The 14083-nt window shown below is 37.0% G+C and overlaps 2 protein-coding genes across 2 annotated transcripts; one reads left to right on the forward strand and one right to left on the reverse strand.

Annotated features, from left to right (window-relative positions):
* Positions 1–3562: 3562 nt before the first annotated feature.
* mpzl2b (myelin protein zero-like 2b) lies at positions 3563–7732 on the reverse strand. The gene is made up of 4 exons (XM_043239655.1): positions 7497–7732; positions 6203–6372; positions 5831–6041; positions 3563–4420 (listed from the first exon to the last, which is right to left on the reverse strand). Exons 1-4 carry the CDS (start codon positions 7549–7551, stop codon positions 4257–4259), a joined length of 600 nt encoding a protein of 199 aa, XP_043095590.1. The 5' UTR covers positions 7552–7732; the 3' UTR covers positions 3563–4256.
* An 860-nt stretch (positions 7733–8592) lies between these two features.
* Positions 8593–12315, forward strand: pafah1b2 (platelet-activating factor acetylhydrolase 1b, catalytic subunit 2). The gene is made up of 6 exons (XM_043238797.1): positions 8593–9233; positions 9692–9776; positions 9905–9994; positions 10593–10709; positions 10811–10933; positions 11055–12315. Exons 2-6 carry the CDS (start codon positions 9699–9701, stop codon positions 11331–11333), a joined length of 687 nt encoding a protein of 228 aa, XP_043094732.1. The 5' UTR covers positions 8593–9233; positions 9692–9698; the 3' UTR covers positions 11334–12315.
* The last annotated feature ends 1768 nt before the right edge of the window (positions 12316–14083 follow it).

Below are 14083 nucleotides of genomic sequence, written 5' to 3' on the forward strand. Positions count from 1 at the left end.
TGTGGGGGCCTGTAAAGTGACTGCGACTTTGAATACGTGTCTGTGTCCCTCTCTCACTTCCATGATAAATTGGCAGAATTGAGTTTCCTATGACTCTGCATTTCTCAACCCCACCCCCTCTTGGTATTGATAATAGGCTGCACCAGCAGTGTCAGGTTTTCTTGGATCAGGGCAATTGTCATCTGAAACCAGAAATTCTGTACTTGGGACTCCTAGTAATCTATGTAAACTAGGATGCTCTGTAAATAGGTGTAAAGAGCTGCATTTGTATTTATTGGTGAATCACTTGAACAAGAAGCCATGATGAGTTAGTTTGAAACAAAGGACCAATGATTCGTCATTGAAATATTGAGGAAATACCAAGCCATTTGTTGGTATGATGTCAAAGTTTTTTTACATTTAGCTAAAAGTTTTATAAGTTACAGCTACATTTTAAAGCTTGATCTGCCTCAGTGGGCTAACCGTGCTTGTCATGACTAAAATTACTGAGATGGTTAATCAAATCAAAGAAAAGTAAGGGACCAATTCTCATAATTAACTATTAACAATAAGCTCCTTAAGAAACTAATTTGCTGTTTATGAATAAAGTAGTTGTTAAGTTTATGTACGGAATCTAAAATATGGTTATGCAGAATAATGTGCTTTACAACTATGATATGTCAATATGCTATATATATATATATATATATATATATATATATATATATATATATATATATATATATATATATATATATTTTTTTTTTTTTTTTTTTTTTTTTTGTCAGATATCTTAAACCTTGAAAGAAATCTGGAAATCTCGCAATGTTTGAGCTTCATGAAACCATATGTTTTAGAGCTTTGCCCCAATAAACTTGCTCCTTATTAATAGTTCGTAAGGTAGGAATTAAGGCTGTAGAATATGGTCATGCAGCATTATGTGCTTTACTAATAAACAGCCAATATGTTAATAACAGGCCCGCTAATAAGCAATATGTTAATAGTGAGAATTAGTCCCTAAACTAAAATGTTTCACATTTTTTAAATGTTTGGTGCAAGTATGAAAAACAGAAATGCTAAATTAATAGTAATTGAAGTTAAAGACGCACTTTCTTGCACTTCAATATAAAGATTTGAAGTTACATTTTCTGACAATGTTGCTAGAAAATTTCAGATACAGTTTAAATTGGTAGCGAAAAATACAGTAAACAGTGGTCCCACACCACGTTACCAAAAATCCTCATGTTAAGCTTGCGTGCTTGCCTTTTTTATTTATTTCTGTTTTTGCTAAAAATATTATTAGAAAACAGAATTAATTACATAATATATGATAATATATAATATATAAATATATAATATATAAATCCAGGTTTATTTCCTCAAAATCCTTTACTGCAGTTAAAACTGGTCAGGAGTTTTTTGTCTTTTGTCTCCTGTTTTTCTTATTGCCCTATCTGGATCCAGATGCTGCTTTGCTTAAACAATCCTCTTTTCTCAAAATAGGCCCTTGTTTAAGCCTCTCCATTGAGCACTGCAAACCACACATGAATTAGTACTGCATCATCCCCATATGGACATGAGATGTAGCATAATGACGTTGCAGTATTACATGGTGATCTCCATCCCCAAGCTCTGCAATGTTTCAGTTGTGCCAAGACAAATCTGGCACTGACTGGTACAAATGCTGTAAACATTTGATATAATCACTACAAGTTTCTTAAAGGGATTGTTTGCTATTACTACATTAAGTACATGTAATGTGTAACAGGGTCACAAAGTGTTAACATATTTGACCAATTTTTAGAATTAACTAACTCCTGATCTGTATGTTATGGATAGTTAGTAAGAGTTCAGGTATGGGGTAGAATTAAGGGATCTAAATATGGTCATGAAGAACAAAAAAGAAGAACAAAAAACATTAATATGTGCTTTGTGAGAGCTTGGTGCATAAACTAAAGTGTTTCACATTTTGTAAATGTTTGGTATAAACTTTAAAAAAATAGAAATGCTAAATTGAAGTTAAAGACATAGCATACTCTCCAGCACTTCAGTATAAATACCTGAAGCTTACATTTATGATGTTGATGGAAAATGCTATATATAGTTTTAAATAGTTTTTTAAACAACCCCTTGCCTTAATTTCAATTATGCATATTGCAAACATGCAAGCCATTTCGAACTTTAACAAATAAATTCCAAAATATGTAATGTATTCTCTCAAATAAAATGAGCTCATAAAAAAAAGAAAGAAAAAAAAACAAGCAAGCACAATGCTGATTAGAATAGTATTTGACAAAGTATTGTGTGTCAAGCCACAGGTCACATCAAGTATCCATATACAGTATTGGCAAGCAAGGTATCCATGCCGATAATATCACAGTGTAAGACTCTGGGACAGTGCAGAAGTGTATGTGTGTGTGTTGATGGGATGAAGGCTGCAGTTTGGAGTTCTAAGCTCCGTTTTGAGGCTGCTCTGCAGCGCTGTGCTGCACTGAACGTGGAGAGGGTTTTTTCTGCTTTTCTGGACCAGTTCCCACCAATGCTGCATTTCTTTCTCATCAGACACACACACACACACTCAGAGGTGTCCTCTGCTGGTGCAGCAAAGAGTCTGGCAGGGGACGAGCCTCTTTCAGCACTCTCTGGTATACCGCAGTGAGCGAGCAAACATACGCACACGCGCACGCACACGCACACACACACACACACACACACACAAACTCACACACTCTCTCTCATGTACAGGAAGTCAGGTTCTCTATTTGGTTGAAACAATTGAAAATCTATAAATTCAATTACTCCTTTTAAGTCTAGGACTCAGAAGTCCCTCATCCATCTTAACACACACACACACACACACACACTCTCACACACTCTCACTCTCACACACACACACACACACACACACACACGCACAGCATCAGAAGAAGAGAGTGTGTGTTCATAATAAACAGGTTCATGATTGACCCCAGATCAATGTAATGTAACACAAGCTGTGATATACTGTGTCTTGTCTCTCTGTCTCTTAAACACATGATTTTAAACTACATCCTTCCAGTGTGCTAGGTTTTGCTATAATAATAATAATAATAATAATAATCATCACACTTTTATGTTCTGATTACATCAAACAAAGGAGCATCTGCAAAGCTAGTCCATTTAATAGAGGAGGATCTCTGGCTGTTCAGTGTATTATATGAAACTAACTCATGTAATCACTATTTTATGACAAACTTTACAGCCACCAGAGGGTGCTTTTTCGTATATATTATTTGCAATATTTATTACACCATAATGTTACTTCTTTTTTTTTTTTTTTTTTTGCAGATATAATGTTGACGAAATTGGTCTACTTTAAAAAAAACAAGACTATACTGATCATAGAATCTGTCTAGTGGTATCATAATCAAAATTAGGTAAATTTAAGTTAGAATTTTATTCTTGCAAAAAAAAATCCAACATATAAATGACATACAATCAGACTCGTTGGGGAGTAGGTAATAGAAAAAAAATAAAACATTTGTGGTTTTAATGGCTTATGAAACTAGCTTTGCCGTGTCAAAATTTCAAAGAGAACACAACATTCACCAAAAAATCAAAGATTTTATTTACTTTTTAAAATGTGTCTAATATAAATGTATTTGTAAAATCTTATACAGCTGTAATGTAATAAAACAGAGACAAATACAGTAGGATTAAAGGATGAGGAGAATTCCAGAACACTGAAGATTTGAGATGGGCAGTACATTTGTTCAATATTTTCTTTTCAGGCAGTTTCTCTTTGATCCATCCCTTCCACCTTTATTTACAAAATATGTTACTAGCTTTAGAATTTATATTGCTCACTTAAATGGTTAGGGTTTTTTTGCACAGGTTTACTGTATGTATGATGATACAAACTTCTTCAAAGCAGTGCAACAGACAAACGCAGAATAAAGAATGGCATGTACCTACTTACTGGCAGCAATACTCAAATCTATACATATATGCATATACAAAAACATAATATCTGTAATCTTTTTAAGAATACAAAAGATGGATAAAATTTGACCTCACCTTAAAAAATAAAAAAGGTTATGATAACTAAAAACATCTCTCTGTAAAATTATGAGTAGAAGAAAGTAAGCTTCTACCGATCAGTTTGCCATCTACATAGTTATATCATATAATTATAAAATCCTGTTGAAATATGTAATCACTTGCAGTTATAAATGGGTGAGTCCAGACAGAAAACTAACAGCACAGACTCACTAAAACCCTGAGTCATGTTTCCTCTTTCACAGCACCTGATCTTTTGATTTGTAGTTCTCCATGTCAACAGCCATGTCATCTTCCTGTCTCCGGAATACCCGCACAACAATATAAATGATGAGGATCAGGAGAACAACGCCAATGGATCCACCCACAGCTATTGCCAGAATTCCAATTTCAGAGAAAGAAACTAGAAAGTACAAAACAAAGACTATTTTTACTAGCAAATAAGGGCACTAAGTCAAAACTTACGCACTACTAAATATTTTTCATTGCACCATTACACCTCGTTGAAGTGGAGCTCTACATATAAAGAAAATATTTACGAAAGCGTCTGGTCAGGAGTAATGCTTTGAATAAAATAGCAGACTGAGTGAAGTGCCTTAATGCTCTTCTTTTACCCGACGACCTTCGATCCTTCAGGCATATTCGATGTTGCTTATGTTTTTTTTTCTTGCATTATTTATTGATCCATATTTCTTTCAACTATTTCAAATAGCTTACATGTACACTAATGCTATTAATGTATCGCATTTTTAAATGGAAGCTTGTATTTACGGTCAGTATATGTGAGGCAAAAGAAAGTTAGAATAAGTGATAAATTAAAATTCATAGCAGTTAAGCAAGTATTGCTTGTGCATTTGAAGTTTTCTACTGGATGATTTAGGGTAAACATCACATTATGCCACTATACATTACTTTACGGAGAGCTTATTAACTGCTATCTACGTCCTGCCTTACAAACAGCTGGTGCAACCGAAGTAAGTACAAGTTTATTCAATCTATCTAGTAATTACTAAGCCTCTAGTGTGGACTTAACTTTCTAATTTAAGAAAGGGCTTACAAAAGACTGGTGTAACTCTTTATTTTATTCTGATTATTTTAAAATTTTGGTTCTTTTACATTAATTACATTAATTTTCATTAAACTCACATCCCTCGTGATCCCATTTGTGAAACATTAATATAATGTAATATAATGTTTAATGCATTTCATATTGTTAATAACAATTAATAGAATATATTTTACATTTACATTTGGTCATTTATCCAAAGCAACTTACAATTGAGGACAATAGAAGCAATTAAAGAGCAAAAATATCCAATTGCTTCATAAATATACACACATGCATACATACTTTACAGATACATATAACAAAAGAATAAATCAAAGTAATAAAAAAGTGATCTGATATTAGCTAAAATATGTAATGTAATGGATTACATTATTACAATAGTACCTACAAATTCTCTCATGTCATTTGGAATCAGTAACGCAATAAATACCATTTTCAAGCAATCCATCCAGCTCAGTAAATTAAATTGTTCAAATAACAGGATGTGAACCTTTATCAGAGAAAATGGCTGACTTTTGCTACTTTTAAACTTGTGTTGTCTGTATCATAACACTCTTAGAAAAGACTGTCTGCCATTCCAGCCTGGTTGATTAGATACTTCTGTCCTTGAGCTGCTGGATCAAAGAAAGAACACAATATCCTGCTCGTACAACCTTCACATCCTCTGCCACACAGGTTTGGAAGGGCCAGTAAAGGATTTTTCAAGCTCATTTTTCAAACAAGTGGCACAGCATCTGCTCTTACCTTTTTCAACGACTCTGAGGCTGATCTCGCCCACAAAACCATGGATGTCGGGCGGATTTCTGACCTGGCAACTGTAGGTACCATTAAATCTGAACTGCACATTCTTTAGCGTGATGGATGCGTCACCCTTCATTATATCACCAGACCATACAGCATGATCCTTAAAAATGCCTGCTGTCGGGAGATATGCCCTTTGTTGGTAGTGAAAAAACTATGGCAGAGTAAAAGAAAGAGAGAGAAAGATTGAGGGTTAAATAGAAAGGAAGGACTTTGACCCAGTAAATTGGGGTTTTTAAAAATATGGAAGAAAGGAACAATAATAAAGACAAAAAGATTTTCAGACACATTAACTCCACACTCATTTAGTCTCACCGATTCTCCTGCCGTGTTTCCGAGCGGTTGGAAGCTCCAGGAAACAGAGACTCTTTCTTCAGAGAGCGGATGAGTAGATTTAAATGTACATTTGAGCCATACATCTGTCCCATTGACCGCTTCCAACTCCGAGGGTGTAAACATCTCCATCCCCTCCACCTGATGCACACCTGACGACCACGGATTAACATGTATATAAGTCACACACAAACAACATGCACATGCGTTCTCTCATCCTAGACTTCGCACTAAAATGTATATTCTCTGTGATCTTCACACAAACATTAAAAAACAACCATCATTTCATCAAGCTGCATGACAGATATATAGATAGATGCTTGCCTCTCTTCACATACCGTATCTAATCACAAATTGTTATCAGATCCCTGCAATCCAATGGCAAAACCTTTAAACTCACGTAACCATTAAGTGCTTTTATTAATAATATTGAATTCTCTACAACGCCATATTTTGATGAACCTATTGAATCCCAACTTTTAGACCCAATAGGTATAAAAATCATTTTTAAAAGCCGTTTGATCTCCAGTACTTCTAGCTAACAAATTAGCCACAACAATCTGAGACATTTTTACAGTATTACATGTTGGCGATGATTAACCTGCTCAAACCTGCATCTTTCAGCCACATGCAACCACTGCCAACCTACTAACTACCCTGAACTAATTATTTCGCATTAAGTCACAGCTTTCATAGATCTTGCTGTGATCGGTGTTTAATTCTGCTTAAAAAGAGCCTGCAGCCGTTGCACCCACTAGGTCACTCTGTAGGCCTACTTATATATAGCCTATAGGGTATTTCTAAATACATACACGTATATATTTATTTAATCCATTCAATTTCTTCCAATTGTTTCTGCATATTTCGTTCTACCTACATCGTTAATCTTTCTTAGCGCACCTGCTATCCGCTTCAAGCTGCTGTAATTCCAGCATTAACCCCCTGAGGATCAATCTAATCGCGCATAATCTTGTTTTATGAACGGCAGCACGGTGTAAATCTGATAAGTGCCGCAGTAAAAAAAAAAAAAAAAAAAAAAAAAAACTACACTAAAAAGCAGCAGCGGTTAAAACCACATACTAGCTTGTTACTCGGAGACTACCCAAAGCAGCATATAACGTGACCGCAGTAGTCTCAAATTGCCAAACGCAGCACGCAGAGAGCCTTCCTAACGCTACAAATAATGTTGAAAAAAATATCTAAAGCACTTTACGTTAATCAATCCCTTCACGTTTATTCCGAAATCAAAGGTGGATCCAGGAAGTCGGAAACTCACCTGTCAAGACAAGCGCACATAGCGCAGAGAACAGGTAAATCCAGACTCGACTCATGGGAAAAATAATACTGGATGAGCTATCAGAGCTCCTCTAAGTGTAAGTAGCCTACTGTAAACTGTATATCTAGCCGCTTACTGTATTTACACTCGGTACCTAAATATTAGTTAAACTTCGGCACTCCTGAAGGCAGCGGCCATGCTACACCACTCAGACTATTTGCTCTTCTCTGTGAAAGAGGAGGAGTTTTAAAAAGGCGTCAGCCTAAAAACCGGTCATGCAAAGTCTACCTACATCACAGGTTAAGCGCTTTCTTTTCTGTGTGCAGTGCGTGTCGCTGCATGTTACTCGTGGGCAGTGTGGGAACAACATCCATTGAGATCGGAATTTTAAAAAGTTTCGTTTCCGACAGGTATTTGGATGTTCGTTCGTCAGGACATGAAGTTACATGAAGTTATCGGTTATATAGATGTACTGTAACAAACATGTTGTCTGACTCTGCTTGTGCAGTCACAGAAAGCACACTTATTCGTTTTCTGTACTCTGCTGCCGTCTTGTGGAGTCATTGAAAAATTGCAGCTTTCAGGTTCATAAAATTATCGATATTATATCGATAAGTGAATAGAGTTGTATTGATTTTTTTTAATAACTATCTAGATAATTATAATAATTTAAATGCTTTATTAATGTTTAACCCTTAGGAAAAGTAAGCACGATTTTATTGTAGTAAAAGTATAGGAACCATGTTTTTTACTACAAATACCATGGTTAAACGTTAGCGTAAAGCAAACCCATGGTTAATTTGTGATTGCCATGGCTTATCTATAGAAACGTTTTGATTTTTGTAGTACAACAATGATTGATTTTGTAAGGGAAATCTCTTTAGTTGTAGTATGTTTTCATGAAAAAAAAGTGCATGGGTAATCAGGTAAGCCTAAGTCGTTTCAGTCCAGTAAATGTTGAAATAGTAGTAATAATGTTAATATTATTTCTACGTTTATTTTCTTAAAAAAAATCACAAAGACGTGCACCATTTTTTTTTAATTAGAAAACTTTTTACAGTATGAAGTATCAGACTGCAGCCATGCGTTTAAAAGTTTGTGTAGGTTTTTCAGCAACGTTTTAATTGTATTCATAATTGAAAGGCCTTAGACATCCACGTATCAAACATGATACAGCTGTATAAAGAGTTACCAAATTGAAGTCCTTGTATATGGACCTGTTCTAAAACAAGCTGAATGAAATATAAGCACGATACCGCTTCGATTGTAACATTTCTTCCTATCACAGACCTCGCCTGTATTTTGCCTTCATTAGGCGGGACGGCGCTGAATGGGAAGTGCGTGACGATGGCTGGAGGCGGAAGTGAGGCTTTCCAGAAAGTGCGAGGGCGGTTGCGCAGGGAAGTGGGGAGGTGGTTGGCTGGATGCTACTTGGTTTACATAACCCAAACATTTACTGTGATTTCTTGAAAAGACACCGCGCTGTACGCCCTCACAATCGAAACGTCCAACGCCATTGTCACTGTGCAGCCCGAGTCAGGCAAAGGTCGCCTTGCTTTCTAAGGGAGAGCTGGAGAAAGCAAAGTCGAGGTGCGCGGCAGCAGAAACGCTCATCTGCATCTTCCACCGGACAGTCGGTCGACTGCGGTGCTGCTGTACGTGACCGAGGGAGCCCTGCCCTGCTGCACGCCAGCAGCTCGCTCGCCGCAGACGGGATTTGCAAACACTGCAAGCCAGGTTAGTCAAAAGGAAACGTGCGTAGAGACGGACGTGGTGTGCGGGAATGCGGTTTCCTTTTGTCCCGGCTCTCGATTCATTCCTCTCCGTTGTGCCATCATATAAACAATGCCGTGACCATCCCTGACAACGGCAGTCGTTACAGTAAATTACGAAGCGTTAATCTTTAACGCACAGCCTCTGCTGTGTGCGGGCTCCATCCGGGGTCACAATCATCACCATCCTCCTCCTCCTCATCCTCACAACGCTAAAAGCAAAACACAGGCGCTCTTTGTGCGACGTAACTAGCCTTCACGCGTCCCGAATGATGCGCGCGCGCCCTTTCGGTGAATTGTGTTTTTCCAGTTGAGTTAGTGCTAAATTTCCACTCATCGCGGTCTGCGCCAGTCAAACCACCGCCGTTCATTTCCATTACGTCAACGCGTCCGTTCATTAGCGGTGTTGTGTTTGTGTTGTAGACCCAGAATGAGCGCCGAGGAGAATCCCGCAGCTGAACCCGCGCCCGTCATCGACGTGCAGGGAGACGGACGCTGGATGTCACAGGTGTGCACTTTTGAGGAAGACCGCGTAAAAGCGCGTGCTTGTAACATCTCAGGGTCGTGCAGATCTTTCCCTGGCTCTGATTAAGGATTGGAGTGTAACGTGCTTGCATTTGTCCTATATTTTTGCAGCATAACCGGTTCGTGCAGGAGTGTAAGGATGCAGAGCCTGACGTTCTGTTTGTGGGGGACTCCATGGTGCAGCTAATGCAGCAGTATGAGGTGATTGTTATCTCGTTAATGAGTTAGTCCGTGGAAGGAGAGCCGTGTGTCTCCACAACATTCCGTGTATTCAGGAAGAAGACACTTTTATCCAAATGCATATGAGAACAATTCTGGAAGCGGTGAATTCAAATGAGAAACAGTGCTTGGTGTTTCCATAAATACCAAGGCAGGAGAGCAGAAGTGTGTGTGTGGGCAAAATGTTGAAATGCGCTCAACATGCAAACTATAAAAACTGTCAGTCAGTGGTTTGCAAACTGAAACATTTTTTATATTCAAAATTATTTAGTGATTATTAATTTATGTATCCTATGAAGCTGGTATATTAAAAAAAAAAAAAAAAAAAAATCTAATTTAATGTTTATACATATTGTCCATGTATTTGTATAGTCATAGAAAATGAAATTTTAAATACTAAACAAAACTGCCCTAATAATTTAGACATATTACTCAACATGCTTATATAGTATTTCCGTAATGGCACTTTTATTTACACTTTAGCCAATGTGCACCTGTTATGTTTTCTGTCTGTTGTAGCTTATCTATAAATGTACAGTTGGTTTACATTAGTTACAGTTCTTATTGTTGCTGGTTTCAGGTGTGGAGGGAACTCTTCTCACCTCTCCATGCTCTGAATTTCGGGATCGGTGGAGACACAACCTGTAATGTGCTGTGGAGACTACAGAATGGAGAACTGGAGAACATCAGACCCAGAGTGAGGAAGCATTTTTTTTCTTTTTGTTCGAACAGCTTTAACAATATGAAGTAAAACGCGTGTTTAACACTGCAATTGCATCCTTATTTGTTTTTCCGCAGGTGGTGGTTTTATGGGTGGGAACTAATAATCATGAGCACACTGCGGATCAAGTTGCTGGAGGAATATTGGCCATCGCACAGTTACTTCTGTCTCGTCTCACCAAGTCCAAAATTATTGTTTTGGTGAGTTACCTAAATCGCTGTCTGAATATTGACAATTGGAAATATGTTGTGTTCGAATGAATAAGTATAGAGCATCAACTACTTTGTTCTAAGCTGATTAGTTGTCATTTCTGTCATTCAGGGCCTGTTGCCGAGGGGAGAGTTTCCTAACCCCCTGAGAGAGAAAAATGCATCAGTAAATAATCTACTTCGCGCATCTCTTCCTCGACTCGGCCCTGTTCAGTTTATTGATGTGGGAGGTAGTTTTGTCCACTCAGACGGGACTATTTCCTCTCGAGACATGTTCGACTTCCTACATCTGACTGCCGGTGCATACAGGACCATGTCAACCACTCTCCATGAGCTGCTGCTTCAACTGTTGGAGGAAACGCCTCAGGAGAGGCGAGCCTCGCTGGTCTAGGAAGGCCCACCACATTGGTCAATCACTGAAGAGGCAGGGTTAAGACACGTTGGCTATTCATAATGTACTTAAAATACTTTTATTTAGCAAGACAAAGAAAAGTACAAAACGTGGACGTAGGACAGTGGCCAGTTTTATATGATCCATAGAAAATGTGTATATGTATCTAAGATGCATAACAGACAGCAGCAAGAGAAAGACTAGATAATTTTCATGGCGAGAAATAGTTTTTCTTAGGACGTGTTGCTTTGCGGTGGGACCAGATTCTCTTCAAAATCCCATTGTCACAGTCTGAACAACCTTTAATAGTAGCACTTACTCTGCCAGCTTCTCCGTGCCTTCATACATGCACTCGGTCTCACTCACAGTGTCACGATGACAGCAAAATGATTCAGACACACAAGAGAAATCATGCCTTTGAAACATGTACGTCTTGCTCCCGATTTCAAGTTCTTTGGCACAGTTGTGTCCGAGACCGCCTCTTTCTCTTTTGCCCTTTCACATTCACAATAACACAATATGATAGAGTGAAAACCATCGAACCATGTCGTACCTTGTGTGTGAGAGTTCGAGTGTGAGAAAGCTCCTCTTCTTAAGCATCTAATGCACAACCGTGAGGTTTCCAGTGTTAATATTTATCTCACTTGCATCCCTGTTTTTGTGTACGTGTCCATGCGCTCTATAAAGTATTATGTAAATAATTAAGTGTGAGTATGGGAGAGCCAGTGGGCAAGAAGCGATATATAAAGTTGTGCGTGCGTGCGTATGTACATATAAATATAATCTGTTAGTATTCATGTACAGTACTCCGTGCAAAGTGCTTACATAGCTGGTGCTGGTGTATGTGAATGTTTTTGTGTTCGAGTGTAAGAGATCAACCATCGATAATTATTTGTTTGGCCCGCAAAGTGTGCACAATTACTGCGGCACAACTGCCACTCGCTTCAGATCCAAGCATTCCAATAAATCAGCAGGGATCGAACCTCATGTGTGTACACTTTATTTTTTATAGTATTTGTACTATGCATATATAATCATTTCAAAGTTTCTATATCCAGCTTCATTGATCTGAAATAGAAGAATATTAGATCATAGCCCATTGCCAAACAATAAAAGACATGAGCATCTTGCTGGTGGTAAATATATTTTGTACCCTGAATCTGCTTCAGAAAATAAATAGTAGGCCTAAAACTCATTCAGACTGTAGAGGGAGACATAACACACCAACCTCTGAAAGAGCTAGTGCGGAATAATGCAGATTCTCAATTTAATGCATTTATGTGTACAGCCCTTTTTATGGTACAAATCATTGCAAAGTAGCTTTACGGGAAATGAAGTTTCTACAATACATTTTTATATATTTACTTATGACAAAATTTGGTAATTTTGTATGCTGTCTGGGGGTTTTAAGAGGTGAACAAACCATCATTTAATGAGTGGGTCCTCTACACAAAAAGATTTTCCTCTGTTAGTTCACAACACGAGAAAAAAACTTCAACTGATTTGAAAACATGGAGTAGGCCAATCATGCTATAAAGTAGCTACTACATATATACTAGAAATCAGTTCACAAATACTACAGTGCAATGTAAAATACAGTTCCTACAGTCTTAATTATTAAAATTATTAAATTAAAAAAAAATTATATTTCATCCATATGTTATGCTATGTCCTCGTTTGGGAACATTGGGACTCAATTTCTTTAAGAAAATAAAATGACATGAATGAACAAGCATAGGCAAAAGCAATACATTTTTAGATTTAAGATTTTTTATTTACCACACTTTTAAGATTCTGAACTATGTTATGACAGAATGATATACAATCTTTTTTTCTGCAAAACGCGTGTAAAATGGCCATGAACATTTTCTCATATGTACAGCATATTTATCAACCAAATCTAATTTGCATATTAATGTGTTTTGGGGGGAAACATGTAAAGAAAAAACAAGTGTAATAATGAGAGTAATCATTTACAAGATTTTCATAATAATATAGAATATTTCATAGAATACTGAAATGTAATTTCAGTGAAATGTATAGTCTGTATAGAGAAATACACTAGAATATAATGTACTCATACGAGGAAGCAGGATCTTAAGAGCATTGTAGTTGATTTACAGTTACTAAACTAAAGCATTCTGTTTTCAGTCAAAATGCTACTCAGCATAAGCCAATCAAGAGGCTTTTGCTTGTTGAGTAAATCAAGGGACAAAGATAACTAGTTGATCAATGACCCCTGACTAGTTTTGTCTTTGGTTGGCAGTTGATAAAAAAGGATTTGGAGCAGAAGGAGGTGGAGATCAAGGTTTGCTACACGTTGCTAAATGTTTTGAGATAACTTTGCAGTCTTGTCATAGTTTCATGATTACCAGTTTATGACAGTGAGATGTAATCACATGAATGCCGTGTGTTCAATAACAAACTGCTTAATTACAAACTAATAAATGCAACCAAAATATAATAATAAAAAAAAATCACTTAGATTTGCATTTGACAATTTTGAGTTTCTGGCTTCTAATGCCGAATTGTGAATATTGATATACTAAATAAACAGTTGTGCCAAGAATCATTGATTAGATGCAGGTAAAGATCTAGTAACATTTATATGCTGTTGCATTTTGATTAACAGGGATTTAACAATAATAATAATAATAATGCCAGCAGAAAATGCGTCATTGAACGCTTACAGGTAATTCCATTTTGTGAGACAGAGAGAATGTGCATTGACGTATTTGCAGATATCTAAA

The sequence above is a fragment of the Puntigrus tetrazona genome, chromosome 5, assembly GCF_018831695.1.
Source record: "Puntigrus tetrazona isolate hp1 chromosome 5, ASM1883169v1, whole genome shotgun sequence".
Taxonomy (NCBI): domain Eukaryota; kingdom Metazoa; phylum Chordata; class Actinopteri; order Cypriniformes; family Cyprinidae; genus Puntigrus; species Puntigrus tetrazona.